The 15,249-nt window shown below is 32.5% G+C and overlaps 1 protein-coding gene across 1 annotated transcript; it reads left to right on the top strand.

The window, feature by feature from the left end:
- The first annotated feature begins 815 nt into the window (after window positions 1-815).
- On the top strand, window positions 816-7,429 carry LOC111056804 (60S ribosomal protein L12). The gene is made up of 6 exons (XM_022344213.2): window positions 816-969; window positions 2,648-2,721; window positions 3,615-3,795; window positions 5,363-5,481; window positions 6,169-6,262; window positions 7,379-7,429. The coding sequence occupies exons 1-5, from the start codon at window positions 933-935 to the stop codon at window positions 6,253-6,255; spliced, it is 498 nt and encodes a 165-aa protein (XP_022199905.1). The 5' UTR covers window positions 816-932; the 3' UTR covers window positions 6,256-6,262; window positions 7,379-7,429.
- Window positions 7,430-15,249: the final 7,820 nt, after the last annotated feature.

Here is a 15,249-nt window from a genome sequence, read left to right as displayed (position 1 = left end):
TATTAGAGCGTGCTACGAGTCACCGGAGTTGCAGCACTAAAAATGGTGTCCAAAACATTTCTCCGTCGCAAACTTTGACAGTAACTCAAAGCAGATAGTGAACGGGATTGAATAAAATATAAGATCACATTTCAATGGGATGACATTTGTTTCATGTCAATTCAGCTGTTTGATCAAATTTTCTGATTTTTTTGTTTATTGTATGAAATAATCGAAACATTCTTAGATAGTACCAACATTATATTACCATTTAAAAGCAAAAATCCAACGTCACATGGTCACAACCTTTCCTTTCACTTTTGAAACATATTCGAACATGATTTTCAGGTTCATCCAGCATCATATTCATAGGTAACCAAAGCTGAACCTTAGAGGAACTTAGAGCTGAACCCCTCTAATCTGATGTCTGTAGTAATTAATAAGATAATGACTCAATCTCAATGTAACTTGAGCTATTCCTCTTAAGAATTCACTGCTTTCTTCTTATGTATCTCAGTTGAAAAACTACTTAAAGCAGCTTTGTTATTTTCCACCTGGAATGATATTTTGTTAGAAGAGAAACTTTTTTATTGATGTCAATCTGTAGCGTTGTGATTAGTTATGATTTCGTCAACATCTATATTCTGCCAACTATTGAAGCAGTCATTCACTTTCTGGTGTGAACCTCTAACTCCGATCCGATGAGATATTAATTTGATAAAATAAATTATTATGAAGAAAATGAACTTTTTTAGAATATAAAATATAATTTTTTAGAATAAATGATGATTATTGATATGAATATTATATTTAATAAATCCTAATATCAAGATGACGGAAGTATCTCTGCCATCTGGATTTTGTTGCTGTTTCTTTTCACGGAATTCCATTTCTGTTTCCTCCGAGTGGAAGCTTTTCTTCTGTAATTTGCGGTACATTTTCTATATTTTAAAATGCCACCCAAATTTGATCCTAATGAAGTAAAAATTGGTAAGTTTGTTGTTTCTATTCCTGCATCGTTCAATTATATTACGGCTCAATTATTTTTATAAAGTATGTAATGCTTGTTGATAGGTTAACTGCTCACGTGTACAATGTGGTACCAATACTTTCCAAGATTAGAGAGTTAATAATTATTAATTAATCATTTAAATTTTGATGTTATAATGCTTTTAAAATTGTTAATATTTCATCTGTAGATTCATCTTGAAAAAAATTATTCTTATTTTTGTCCAGATCTGCCGAGACAACATTCAAATACATTATCTAGACCTAGTAGGCTTGTATGAATAACAATAACTTCTGAACTAAAGTTGAGGGTATTTTAAAAGTATTGAATGTAGCACCATCATTCATTGATTACTGTACACTGTATTTCGAATATCTAAGTATTCCCATTTGAAAGCAAAACCTCAACCTTCCTAACCTACCTAAAACATTTTAGTTTCTGAACAGATGTGTGATTTGATATTTGTATGTACTATATAAATAATTTCAATATTGATAACTCCTACACCAGTTACAAAACTGTACCCAGTTTATGTAACTTACAATCCTACCTTCCAGTACATAGACAATTTTTACCAGTAGACAAAATCGGCTATCGTAACTTGCAAGAAACTAATAATCTGTCATGCTTTTTTCAACCTGCATTACTCGCGCAAATTTAGTTTTACTTCTTACTCGCGCTGGGTCAATATGACCCGTTTAGATATTATCATTCCTAAAATACTTTTCAATGCAAATCAGTTAATGGAATAAATTTATAGCACTTAAATAAAGATTTTACACTGCTTTTATTATAATATTATTCCAATTCATAATAACACAATTAATACGTATATAATTTGTAAACTTGTAATTTGTAAAATTTTTATTAGGCCTACGTAATTTGTAATCACAACCATATCTACTGTAAAGTGAACTGGTCTACATAAAACTAATAAGAAATTAACATGTGATCTTTTTAATTTGTTCAAAAAAGTCCCATTTAAATCAAGTACCTAAAAAAACAATAATGCTCATGTTTATATAATTTTAATAACCATTTGAGTACAGTTAATATGACTACAGCTTAAAAATGATTTATTACTATAAAACGTTAGAGGCAATAGAGTTCTAAGCATACTGGAAGACTGAAACATTCTATTCAGTAGTGACAACAGAAGAAGTAGTAACCAAAAACTTCTCTGTAGGTTCATATTTTTAATTTACAAGGCACAAATACGTAATTCAAAGTTAAATAGGTTATCGGTATCTGTACAGCTTGAAGATTCAAGTTATAAATGAGCTTACTTATGAAAATGAAAAAAAATCTTTATTAGCCGGAGTATTATTACTTATCGTAATAATAAAATTATGATTAACAGTTACATTACACTCACAGAAAATAGTTGTCTGATTGTTGGTCGAATAAAACATATCTACAGGCGTACATGAAATAATATTTTTGAATTTAGTCCATCACATCCTCCAGCCAACGCTTTCTCCCTCTGGGTTGTTCCTGAAGACCTTTTTTAAAACTCTTTAATCACTCATCCTCTCAACATGTCACAGCTAACTCAAACGCCTTACTTTTATCTCGTCATCTGTATTGTCACTCATACTATCAATTTGATATAAATTATTTTGTTTTGAAGTAGCTAATTATTTTATTTGTTTTTTGCAGTTTACTTGAGATGTGTTGGAGGAGAAGTCGGAGCTACTTCATCATTGGCTCCTAAAATTGGTCCCCTTGGTTTGGTAAGTTGCTGCACCAGAATGACAATTCAGCTAATCGTCTTCTTCCTAAAAAACGTCCAAGCCCGACAACCGATGTCTTTGTCATTGAATACAGGGTGTTCTCGAACTCCCTACCAATACTCTAGGGCATTGTTCCTGGGTAAAAAACATATCTAAATATCATATTTAAATTGTCCGGAAGTCCTCAGTTACTCAAACAGCGGCCATTTTGCTTTTTTCCTTAATTATTTTTTTCTAAATTATGGTTGAACATACGAAATTGTAACTTTGCACAATCATTTATAACAACTAGACAAAGCTACAAAAAATTATGATAATTTTTCAAATTCATAAAACAAAATGGCCGCCATTTAAAATTTTGTTTTTAGAATGACTCAGAAACCGATGATTTTACAGAAACTTTTCAAGAATAACTTCAAGAGTAAATTCAATTACCTATCGATTGGTACCTGACTTTTTAAGATTAAATCAATATTATTCAAGATATGGCAGCCTTAGTGATAGGTGAACACAGAAAATTTGTTGCAGTGCAAACCAAGGCATACTGATAGAGTCGCCTCAATGATGCAACAATCTCAATTCGCATTGCATATATTAAGCGATTTTAGGTCATTTCAAACAATAAAATAACATTACATAACCCTCTAAAGGTGGGTCACCAACCACTAAAGCTGCCATATCTCAGTTAATATTGGTCAAATCTGGAAAATCTTGAAATTTTCTCGTAGAAGAAAACAGCTTTCGTTTGTATTTAGCCTTTATTTTTGTAATTGAATCAATTTAAAGAACTGTTCAATATTTTTCCGTGAGACTGAATAATTGTATTCCTTGATTATGCTTGTTTGTTGTTATCATCATAGAGTCGAAAGCTAATTTGTATGTTAATATTTCAGTCTCCAAAGAAAGTTGGTGACGACATTGCCAAGGCCACAGCTGACTGGAAAGGTCTGAAGATCACTGTTCAACTCACCATCCAGAACAGACAGGCTGCCATCTCAATCGTCCCTTCAGCTGCCTCTCTAATCATCAAAGCCCTCAAAGAACCACCCAGGGACAGGAAGAAGGTCAAGAATGGTGAGTGTTCTAGCAAAACTTGTGGTTACTTGTCGGTTTGTGAGTCACTTAATACTTCCCCAAATGTTGATTGATTTATGTATCTTCATTAATGTCTAATGAGTTTTCCATCGTAGATTATATTTATTTATTTAATCATTCACAACTTACAGAAAAGTACTACTGGCTTATAAGCCCAAAACGGTTCCAATTCTAATTTATACAACAGTCCAAATGTGGCTAGGCTATGTGTCACTTAACATTCTTAAATTACAATTTATATGGTACTATTGCATAATTCAGAAAAGAATAGAATGACTTATTATTTGATGTCGTGGCGAACTGTTGACAGAAATGTCAAAGTTTTGACGAATATCCCAGTGTTTGTGAATTATTAACCTTGAAGAGTGTTGCTTCTGAAGCGGCAATTATTTATTTAATTTTTGAAATGCCAATTTTCATCAAATTGAAAATCTTCAAGTTGGTATTATTATTTATGGTAGTAATATATTAATAGTTCATAACAACTGTGAAGAAGAACCGTGTGGATTTTCACACTTGGCCGCTCACTGACTCTGGACTGTCTTCTTGCAATAGCTGCTGAAGAGTTGAAGGTTTCGAGCCTGTTATTTTTGTTGTATTAAAAATAACTTTTGGTCGAGTTATTTTTGGTAAATTGTATAACTTTCTCAAAAATTGATATTTTCAAAAAAAAAAATTTTTTACTAGATCAACAATACCATGAAGAATCTATCCTCTGAATCTCATGGATTTATCTCTTACCGAACTTGAAATGTTCTGTCCCAAAAATTTAAAGTTTAAGCGCTCATATCTCAAAAAGTAATGATCAGAAAAAAATGATTTCTTGAGAAAACTTTTTCATTGTAAAACTTCATGATATAAAAATCGAAAAACTTTGAAAAATATCACCAGTAGAAAGTTTATTTTTAGCCTTTGCACAGCCTTAACATGAATTTTGTACAGTGACTCCCGATTTGGACTTCTTATAAAACACTGAAAATGTTTGACAGGTTTGATCAACTGTAATGGATTAGCAAAAGTAACTGGATGTCTTATCAAATTGAAATAATCCATTGATATTCTTTTAATGCATTCCAACAATCATTCCTATCAATCAATTTATCCCGTTTCACTGTGTAAAGCCGGATTTCCACATATCTGTCCTCGCTGCTTAGTGAAAATATTATTCATGAGTTCTAAAGGGACTATTTCCAATTTTATAATGGAAAGAATACTTTCACTGAGCACTGATACTGATATGTGGTATCTCAGTAACACTTAAGTGTACCAAACTTGATTTGAAATCTTGAAAAAAATTATCTAGTATCATCTTGTTTAATTTTGCATTTAAACTTGAAAATGGCCAAAGTAGGTCGAAACTAGTTGTTGCAATGTTTTAAAGTTTTAAATAAAAAGGGTACTTCATGTTTTGATATTGTTTTTATCAATTTCATTTTTTACAAATATTTTGTTTTGAAAATATCAATCCCTGTTAGCCTTTATTGTGTTATCTTTCGTGAATAACCAAATTCTATTAAATATCTAACATTTTATTCTTCTTTTTCAGTCAAACACAGCTCGAATCTTCCTTTTGAAGAAGTTGTCAACATTGCCAAGACAATGAGGCCACGATCCATGTCGAGGAAAATGGAGGGAACGGTGAAGGAGATTCTTGGAACCTGCCAGGTTGGTATTCTTTAAGGATGAACAAATTTATTATTTCAAATAGCAAAAAAATAGTCTTCAAACCGAAGTATAGTAGTAGAGAATTTTCGCTTTCAGAATTGTTAAGTTCACAATAATTTTGTACTCTTCTAATATTCTATCGAACGTATAAAATAATTCTTATTTTTAAATCTATGGTAGCCCAATTTCAAGTTATGCGTAACATACTTCACATTTTTTATGTGCATCAATTCAGCAGTTTTTGAAAATGAGTAATTTGTTTTACTTATTGAATGTTCCATTTACATAAGTTATTGATTATTTTTCCCGCACACACTCACGCTTTTATGGATTTAAAATGTTTTTTAGTACAACTGAGATTTTTTGATTTTATATGAATGCAGAAGCAATGTTTAAAGCTCTACAAAACAGTGATGTAATAATGTGAACCGAATAATGCACAATTATAAGATTGTGACAACATATTTTATGAATCTGAAGCCGTTGACTTGAATATGTAGTCCTTTCACAATTAATAAAAACAATATTGAAAATATTCCCTTTTACAATTTTTAATAGAAAAAAATGATTTGGAATAAATTGATAATTTATATCAAGGACCAATATTTGACATTATGTTCTTTTTATTAATTATGAATGATGAATATTATGATTGAATGTCTCAAATATTGTGTTTTTTTTTTTTAGTCTGTCGGATGTACAGTGGAAGGCAAACAACCTCACGACATCATTGACGCCATCAACAATGGAGAGATGGAAGTTAGTGAAGAATAATTTTTAAGTGAGTATACACTTTTGGTTGTATTGTAAATAAGAGAATAAATTTAAAGTAGATGGATTACAAGTGAATAGATAGAAAATTTGGTTCATTTCATATTATTCAAAGTGCGCTGATCAAAATAGTACCTACAAAATTTTTCTGTTACAATGACACAAAGAAAGGTAAAAGAGGCTCCTGCCCAAATCTACTACTTTTCCAATTAAGTATACAAGAAATATTAATATTTAGCTACATAACTTGAGCTATGTTCCGTATTATTCGCATTCACTCATTTACAAATCTTAAAACTAAACTAGAAAATGTTTGATGATTGTTATAAATGTCTGAAATTAGCAACACCAAAATTGGTATATTCATTATTCCGAAATTTTGCATTCACTCAAATTTTCAGCCGGTAAACCAGATTCACCAATTGAAAGCTTTATTTTTTTAATTTATAGATAGTTTTTGAAAATGGAAATATTAGTTTTCACTATAGAAATTTGTAAAACTTTAGTCTAAGCCTACCGTACGTACAAAATTCAAAGAAAGAACCAATGAGAAATTGTGGTAAATAGTTTTATTTTATTTCAAGGATTCAAAACTTGAAATCCTTATTAAGGATTTCTTATCTTTAATTATCTTATAAGATTATCAATCTTAATCAATTGATAATCTTATAAGATTATATATTATAATCTTATATAAGATTATCAATCTTAATCAATTGATAATCTTATAAGATTATATATTATAATCTTATATAAGATTATCAATCTTAATCAATTGATAATCTTATAAGATTATCAATCTTAATCAATTGATAATCTTATAAGATTATCAATCTTAATCAATTGATAATCTTATAAGATTATCAATCTTAATCAATTGATAATCTTATAAGATTATAAATTATAATCTTATATAAGATTATCAATTATATATTGATTATCTTATGTCAGATTGACATAATTGTGTTTCATTCATTTCTAATTTCAATTTACATTTATAATTACAATTTACTAATTTGAAGAAGTATTTTTACTCTCTAAATGAATGTAGGATTGATACTGATTCCAGTAATCTTTATTGATTACTTATCACATGAGTAATTGGGTATTTTCTATTTTGTTTCAGGTCGCTGTTGAAAAAATTAAAAACAATAAAAACATTTATATATATAAATATTTATTTTAAAAATATTTTATCTTCCAAATACCATAGCTTACGTATACTGTTAATTTCTAGTTACTTGATGATAATTCTTGTCTCGCTGAACCTTGAGATATACGACCTTATTGGGGATTATTTACCTTCAGCTACACAATAAGGCCCAATTCTCACAGAAAGAACGTCGGGCAGAGATGTGACACGGCAATGTCGGAGGCGAGGCATATCCCCATGCGGTCGGGGCAGTGGAATTGGAATTATATTCAAGTTGTCTCCATTGAAAAGGTTTGATCGTCTGTTCTCTTTTGAAACAAGTCGAGAAAGTGGCGTTCTTGTACACTACGAGTGACAGCGACGAGACGTGGCGTCTCTTTATTGGACTATATTTCTACATAGGAGAGACATGGAAGAGGAAAAAGTCCGCGCATCGTCTCTGCCCGACGTCCGTTCTCTGTGAAGTGGGCCTATACTTGCAACCAAATTTAATGCTGGATGAGCTTAATGTTATGGTTATGATTGCTGAAAACTAGCTCAATAATCTACTAATTTAGAGCCGTATTTGTAAACGGCTCATTAGTTCGAACTATGTCTTGGTTTAGTTACCTAAAGTGCGAGATAAATTACTTTTAACATGAAGAGGAGAACCCCATTTCTCCCTCCACAGTTTGTAGCGTAAACACAGACGAACATCCTGCGCACAATTGGATGCGCCGTGTCATTTTGCTTCATGTTCTTGTGATAAACACATCCCCGTAACATATACATATATACATCCCCGTAACTGTTCACTACTTGGAACATTGCCAGCAATAGATGGAGGGGAGTGGGAGTGCTGCTAGGTAGTGGGAGTGTTTAGTGGAGGATAGAGCATCGAACCTCTCCGTCTTCGAGAAAGAGCCGTGTTAAAAGTAATTTATCTCGCACTTTAGTAACAATTGGAAAAGCTTGGTTGCTAGGCAACCTAACCAAATTCGCCTAGTTCCGATCTCATGATTCGTTTTTAATACAGTTGTTCATTTGAGGCTTTTTATATATTCTAATTTTCTATGTTCTTGACATAGAAAATGTGAAACATGGTTTATATTCTGTTTTACTCTCGACCATCAAATGCAATTTCAATATTTTCAATTATGTTAAAGTTGACTCGATTTAGAGTTTAATAAGTTAGTAATTTATTGAACTGAACTCTGATCTTAGCAGTAACGCATTCATTAGGGTGCGGCCACACAGAGCTATTCAATAGGTCTACCTATTCTATCACATATCACTAATAATTACCTATCAAGTCTACCCAGTCTAATAATCTACCTATCAAGTCTTATCAATCACTAATCTACCTATTCTACTATATCTTTGAGAGCGATGTAAGATATAGAAACCTATGGGAATGCAGATCGCGCTCTCTTTGTGTCTGCACCCTTAGTTACGTTGAACATTGTTGAAAAAATTCGATTTTGACAGCAATGACGACGTCACTACTGCCAAGCCGTGAATGGGGATGTCCGTTTTTAGTAGTCAGGCGGTCGAGCTGCATGCTTCGGAAACGTTCCATTCAGATAATATTGTCAAAAAGACAAATATTGTCAAAACCATAGATTTTATTAAAAGTAGAAAGGCCGGTTTCGGTTGTTATACGATTATAAATCTCTGGTAAACTGGTATCCATTCAGATAATATTTTGGTCATTCGAAAAAAATCGAATATTAAAAATCCTACTGGCTATACAGAGTACAATATTTACAATATTGTAGTATTTGAAACACACACACATTTGACTCACTTGTGAATTCCTGTTTGATGTATTTTATTAATTTGTTACATTCATTTTTATTCATTCATTTGATACACAATCATTTGTTAGTTGATAAATGGATGGAAGATTTTATAGAAATTGCAGTTCCAACTGCTGGAATATTATCAGCATAGAGAAACGATAGCATAAGTAGACATCCCATGGTATAGGGCGTTTATGTCGCAAGTTTTACTGCGACTATCACCCCAACAAAACAGTAAAAATTGACATTAATCGGCTTGAGATAACAGTAAAAGTTGCGACATAAATTCCCTATACCATGGGATATCTACTTACGCTATTGTTTCTCTTTGTTATTACTTGGTAACAAAATATGTATATCCAATGAATATTTGCAGTAGCAGAGTTAGTTTTATTTATATAGATTTCATTGGATATTTGAAATAATTATAAAGTATATAGTAATGAAGTAATAACTATGAATGATAAAGGAAAGAAAATTTTATGGTGTGGTCATTATATAGTTAATACTTGATCCATTACGGAAATTAAAAGTAATAATCGAGTATGAATAAGTAGCCTATTCAAATTATTTACCGTATTAATGAATAAGTAGGATTGTATTAGTGGCAAAATACAAAGATATTCAAATATGATTTGAAACACAATGAATTATTCACTACCTATCCAAGTAGTCCAAACAAAGCTACAAAGTAAAAGTTTGTGTTCCCAACATTCCCTCCAAATTTCTCTGTCAACTGATCAATTGGTGCAAAACTGAGTATTTTAGTCTATGTGAAATATTGTGTAAGGATTTTACACAGGACGTTTATATGGATGTCCCATTTGAGACACTCATCAACCCATATCCAAGAAATTTGAGGTTTGCTTTCTAAGAAGGACAGGAGCAACTATGAATGTTTAGTTGGTTAATTAGAAGACTGAATTTATTTCTAGCTTATATTGATTATCTCTAATTGTTGAAAAAACTTTGAAATGGGTTTTTTCTACTTTCAAGCTCAAGGAATTACAGTCCATCCAGTTCTTCATATTATATATTCATATCATGCTTCATATTCATATTCTTCATAGAACTTCATATTCTCTATACGGTAATCATCATGATTGGGGTTCAGTTTATATAGTTGCTCTATAGGTTCTGGAGCTTAACAGATCAACATGTCTGGACATTGCAATCAATAAAATACGTTATTGACATTCATGTACCCCGGTATATTCAAAGAACTTTTCGCGCTAATCTCTTGACTGTTTAAATAAATGATGGAATTCATCATACAACGATATTTTTCAATCAATGGTATGTACACACCATCGTCTGTTCGTTTTACCAGAATAGTTTTTAGAATAAGTTGAAAGTTTTTTAGTGAGGTACGGTAGTATCAACATTCGAATGAGGGAGAATGACTCTGTCTAGATTCATAGTCAATGTGTGGCTGATGACTGACGTTAGCAGAGAAGCATTATATAATATTATGTTGTCCACATACACACAGAAATGAGTCGTGCCTGTTATTCAGATGTCAAGTCTGTTCCTTGGAACCAACTGTGATGAGCCACACATTTTTTTAGTTTAATTTTTACTCTAATATTGGCGTATGAAGGAGGCTCCTTTTTCCTTTTATATTATCCTTGAAATGCAAAATTTCCAATAACCTTGTATATACGTCGACGCGCAATTAAAAAAGGAACATACCTGTCAAATTTCATGGAAATCTATTACCGGTACCGCGTTTTGCCGTAAATGCGCAACATTTAAACATTAAGAGAAATGCCAAACCGTCGACTTGAATCTTAGACCTCACTTCGCTCGGTCAAAGATACAGATATAGTCAGCTGATTAAAAGTGAATTGCTCATGTTCGCGGCGCGTATATCTATCTGTACGCGCCTCAATGTAGGCCAAATTTTTAGGTGCTTGAGAAGTTGCAAAGAAAAACATGCAGCATTGGCCGAATCTCGACCAGAATGGATTGAGCTGGATTCTACACATCAGTGAAAGTGACCGGGAATATTATTCACATAAGTTCAAATAGAATTATTCATACTCGCTAGGCCGTGCTGAGTGGGAGCAGTCCAATGAACTCATGGAGATCATATTTTCACTTTGCCGGTCACTTTCTCTGTCACTGGTGTGTGGAAATTCAGCCTAATTAGATTGAATCTATCCTATCATCCCACCTCACCTTTTTTCCTAATCCTTTATTTTCCCTCTCAAGGATTGAAAGCCTTCCTAGTACATGGGTAACCATAGTTGGAAGAGCTTCAATCCCACCCCTTACACCAAATTCTGAATTAGCATCTTGTACGGACATTTTGTTTTTTTTGTACTAATTTTGCTAGTGTTTATTCTTGTTGTAATTTAATATTACTTGTATTTTATGTATGTGTGTAAAGGAAAATAAATTGAAATTGAAAAAAAAATTGAAATTGAATTGAATTAAATGATCATCGACCTTCTCCATTGTCTGTAGTTTACAGCTTCTTGTATGTATTTCCACCATTCATATTTGATACACACACCATTTGACTCACTTGTGAATTCCTGTTTGATGTATTTTATTAATTTGTTACATTAATTTTTATTCATTCATTTGATACACAATCATCTGTTACTTGATAAAATGATGGATGGAAGATTTTATAGAAATTGCAGTTCCAACTGCTGGAATACTATTACCATAAAGAAACTATAACATAAGTAGATATCCCATGGTATAGGGTGTTTATGTCGCAACTTTTACTGCGACTATCACCCCAACAAAACAGTAAAAATTGACATTAATCGGCTTGAGATAACAGTAAAAGTTGCGACATAAATTCCCTATACCATGGGATATCTACTTACGCTATTGTTTCTCTTTGTTATTACTTGGTAACAAAATCTGTATATCCAATGAATATTTGCAGTAGCAGAGTTAGTTTTATTTATATAGATTTCATTGGATATTTGAAATAATTATAAAGTATATAGTAATGAAGTAATAACTATGAATGATAAAGGAAAGAAAATTTTATGGTGTGGTCATTATATAGTTAATACTTGATCCATTAATCAAAAGTACCGTAATAATCGAGTATGAATAAGTAGCCTATTAAAATAATTATTTATTAATGAATAAGTAGGATTGTATTAGTGGCAAAATACAAAGATATTCGAATATGATTTGAAACACAATGAATTATTCACTACCTATCCAAGTAGTCCAAACAAAGCTACAAAGTAAAAATTTGTGTTTCCAACATTCCCTTCAAATTTCTCTGTCAACTAATCAATTCGTCGGTGCAAAACTGAAGTATTTTAGTCTATGTAAAATATTGGGTAAGGATTTTACACAGGACGTTTATATGGAAGCCCATTTGAGACACTCACCAACCCATATCCAAGAAATTTGAGGTTTGCTTTCTAAGAAGGACAGGAGCAACTATGAATGTTTAGTTGGTAAATTAGAAGACAGTTTGAATGTATTTCTAGCTTATATTGATTATCAGGCTTACCCTCTCTTATTGTTGAAAAAGCTTTGAAATGGGGTTTTTTCTACTTTCAAGCTCAAGGAATTACAGTCCATCCAGTTCTTCATATTATATATTCATATCATGCTTCATATTCATATTCTTCATAGAACTTCATATTCTCTATACGGTAATCATCATGATTGGGGTTCAGTTTATATAGTTGCTCTACAGGTTCTGGAGCTTTACAGGTCAACATGTCTGGGCACTGCAATCAATAAAATACGTTATTGACATTCATGTATACCGGTATATTCAAAGAACTTTTCGCATTCATCTCTTGACTGTTTAAATAAATGATGGAATTCATCATACAACGATATTTTTCAATCAATGGTATGTACACACCATCGTCTGCTCGTTTTGCCAGAATAGTTTTTAGAATAAGTTGAAGGTTTTTAGTGAGGTAGTATCAACATTCGAATGAGGGAGAATGACTGTCTAGGTTCATAGTCAATGTGTGGCTGATGACTGACGACGTTAGCAGAGAAGAGAGAAGCATTTTTATGTTGTCCAGATACACAATAAGAAATGAGTCGTGCCTGTTATTCAGATGTCTTCATGTCCGTTCCTCGGAACCAACTGTGATGAAGAGCCACACATTTTTTTAGTTTAATTTTACTTGTCATGAATTTTTACCGTCAATATTGAACACTTTTCAACAATGAATAATAATTTATGGCAATTAATCTGTTACATTCAACTTGTAAAAATTGCTTTTACAATAAATGTGACTTATGTGTAGAAACATGCAATTGTTTTTACTAATGAAAAAATAACCTACATGACTAAATAAATATTGTATGAACGCAAACTACAATGGTAATGAAGATTAATTTACAGATGGAAATTAGTAGATCACCTTGTTCAACTTCAGACCTTGTCTTCTATAATCCACCAATATCAATAATCAATTAGTATTCCTCGTTCAAAAATGTATAATATGCTATACAACTGGATTGCATCCTAAAATAAAAGCAGGAGCAGAGCCCAATCTCTGCGAGTTCCTCAAAGAATAAATTAATAATATTTATCTTTTAATTAAATCATAGAGAAAGAATAGCTTATGCTATTGTGTTTCTCTATGATTAAATTTATAAAATAGAATTATAGTACCATTTAAAATTAATAAAACAATAATACAAATTGTAACTACTAGTTTAAATATAATGCTATAATAAATAATTATGAATATAATTATAAATAATTAGTACTATAATTCTATTGTATAGATACAAGAAAGTAGCCCTGAATTCATACATTTTATCTTTTCATGTTTGTATCTTTGAGATATTCAAGTTATTGTATCTATGTATCATCCTTTCATTGAGATGGAGATAACGATATCATTATTATTCAAATCCGTCAACCCATTCTCAATTTTCAGCCAGACTATCACCCAAAGAAATAAGCTGTTCAAGAGAAGATGAAATGACCTTGGCTGCAAATCTGAGGAACTTGACATTGACCTGTAAAGTCAACACCAATGTGCACTTTGGCTCGTGGCATCACCCCACCTCAACACTTTAATTATAATTCGTTACCTTCAGTGAAATATAGACCTACTGTGTACTTTGAAGTAGATGAAGATTGCCTTTCAAGTGGCGGTTGTTTTTGGGGGGATGCAGCGGAAAGGTAATCTATTAAGGATCGGGAGAAAACGGTGGCACATTTCCTTCTTGCTGTGGAATTCCTCGCAAATACAGTGGTGTGCTAGTGTGTATGTGTGTCGAATGGGGAAGGAATCGATGTGGACCGTAGAACGTGGGACGTGCCCAGAATCAGACTGTGATAATTTTCCGCGCCTCATCTCAGTTCGATACAGCAGCAGCAGCCACCGCGCTACCGCCACGCCTCTCCAATTATTGCCGTGTTATCGGTTATGGCTTTGCCCACCACCCCCCTCCCCAGGCCCCTCAACCCCCCCTCAAACCATTACAGCGTGGTGCCCTTGCCCAGTTCACGAGATTCGAATCAACTGCGATTCCATTTTCTTGCCACCCAAACACCCCTCTCCCTTCACTAACGTCCTAACAACCGCCCTACAAATAGTCCGATCGAAAAATCCCTAACCAGGTAAACCGTCTATTTTAGTGACACCGGTGTGACAAGAAAAACTCTGACCCCATTGAAAATCTATACTGAAAAACAGGCGTTCCGGATATATTTACAGCAAATCGAGTTCCCCTTGCTTCATAATGTTTACTTAGGTGTCTAAACATTTCGTTCTAATGTAGGACTAGCTCTGTTGGCGTTTTTCCTACTCGGAATGGAGATTCAATCAGGCTCCCAGTAAAGGAAGATTACTTTTGATTTTTAGGAGAGCTTTCACCGCTTGTTCAAACTTCCCGCTAGCTGAAAAAGTGCTATTTGATGATATTAAAGAGTAGCTTACTGCAAACGAAAATTCTTTCTTAGAAATTCCAAATAGAATTTTCTTGGTAAGATGCTTGCTTTCGGGTTTTAATCAAATCAAATTCAAAATTTACAGTTTATTTCTGGACTGAAAAGTGGACTAAAATCAATTCAAGTGGATAGCATAACCTATAATTTTT

This window comes from Nilaparvata lugens, chromosome 2 (genome assembly GCF_014356525.2).
Source record: "Nilaparvata lugens isolate BPH chromosome 2, ASM1435652v1, whole genome shotgun sequence".
In the NCBI taxonomy this organism is placed as follows: domain Eukaryota; kingdom Metazoa; phylum Arthropoda; class Insecta; order Hemiptera; family Delphacidae; genus Nilaparvata; species Nilaparvata lugens.
Note: the sequence above shows the minus strand (reverse complement) of the source record. Positions and strands in the feature narration are given on the sequence as shown.